The sequence below is a fragment of the Apaloderma vittatum genome, unplaced genomic scaffold (genome assembly GCF_000703405.1).
Source record: "Apaloderma vittatum isolate BGI_N311 unplaced genomic scaffold, ASM70340v1 scaffold30969, whole genome shotgun sequence".
Taxonomy (NCBI): domain Eukaryota; kingdom Metazoa; phylum Chordata; class Aves; order Trogoniformes; family Trogonidae; genus Apaloderma; species Apaloderma vittatum.
In genome coordinates, this window is record NW_009733993.1 from 3,037 (window position 1) to 3,329 (window position 293).

General features: G+C 64.5%; 1 protein-coding gene across 1 annotated transcript in view; it reads left to right on the forward strand.

Annotated features, from left to right (window-relative positions):
- LOC104278974 (phosphorylase b kinase gamma catalytic chain, skeletal muscle/heart isoform-like) overlaps window positions 1–293 on the forward strand; it is a 4,652-nt gene that overhangs the window by 1,636 nt on the left and 2,723 nt on the right. Inside the window, 1 exon segment of the mRNA XM_009876106.1 lies at window positions 170–293. Coding sequence (XP_009874408.1) covers window positions 170–293 — 124 coding nt within the window.

Consider the following 293-nt stretch of genomic DNA (forward strand, 5'->3'; position numbering starts at 1 on the left):
AAAGCACACCCTCGCAGCCGCTGCACCACCCACGGGCAGAACAGCACCCGGGGCAGTGCCCTGCGCTCAGACCAGGGCTGAGCTGCGTGGGCCCTGGCCTTGCCCCTGCCCCGGGTGCGCCGTGCGGGTGGGCGTTCGGGCTGGGCGACACGCTGTCATCCATCCTCAGGAAGATCATGCGCGCGCTGCTGGAAGTGATCCAGTACCTCCACTCCATCAACATCGTCCACCGGGACCTGAAGCCGGAGAACATCCTCCTGGATGACGACATGAACATTAAGCTGACGGACTTT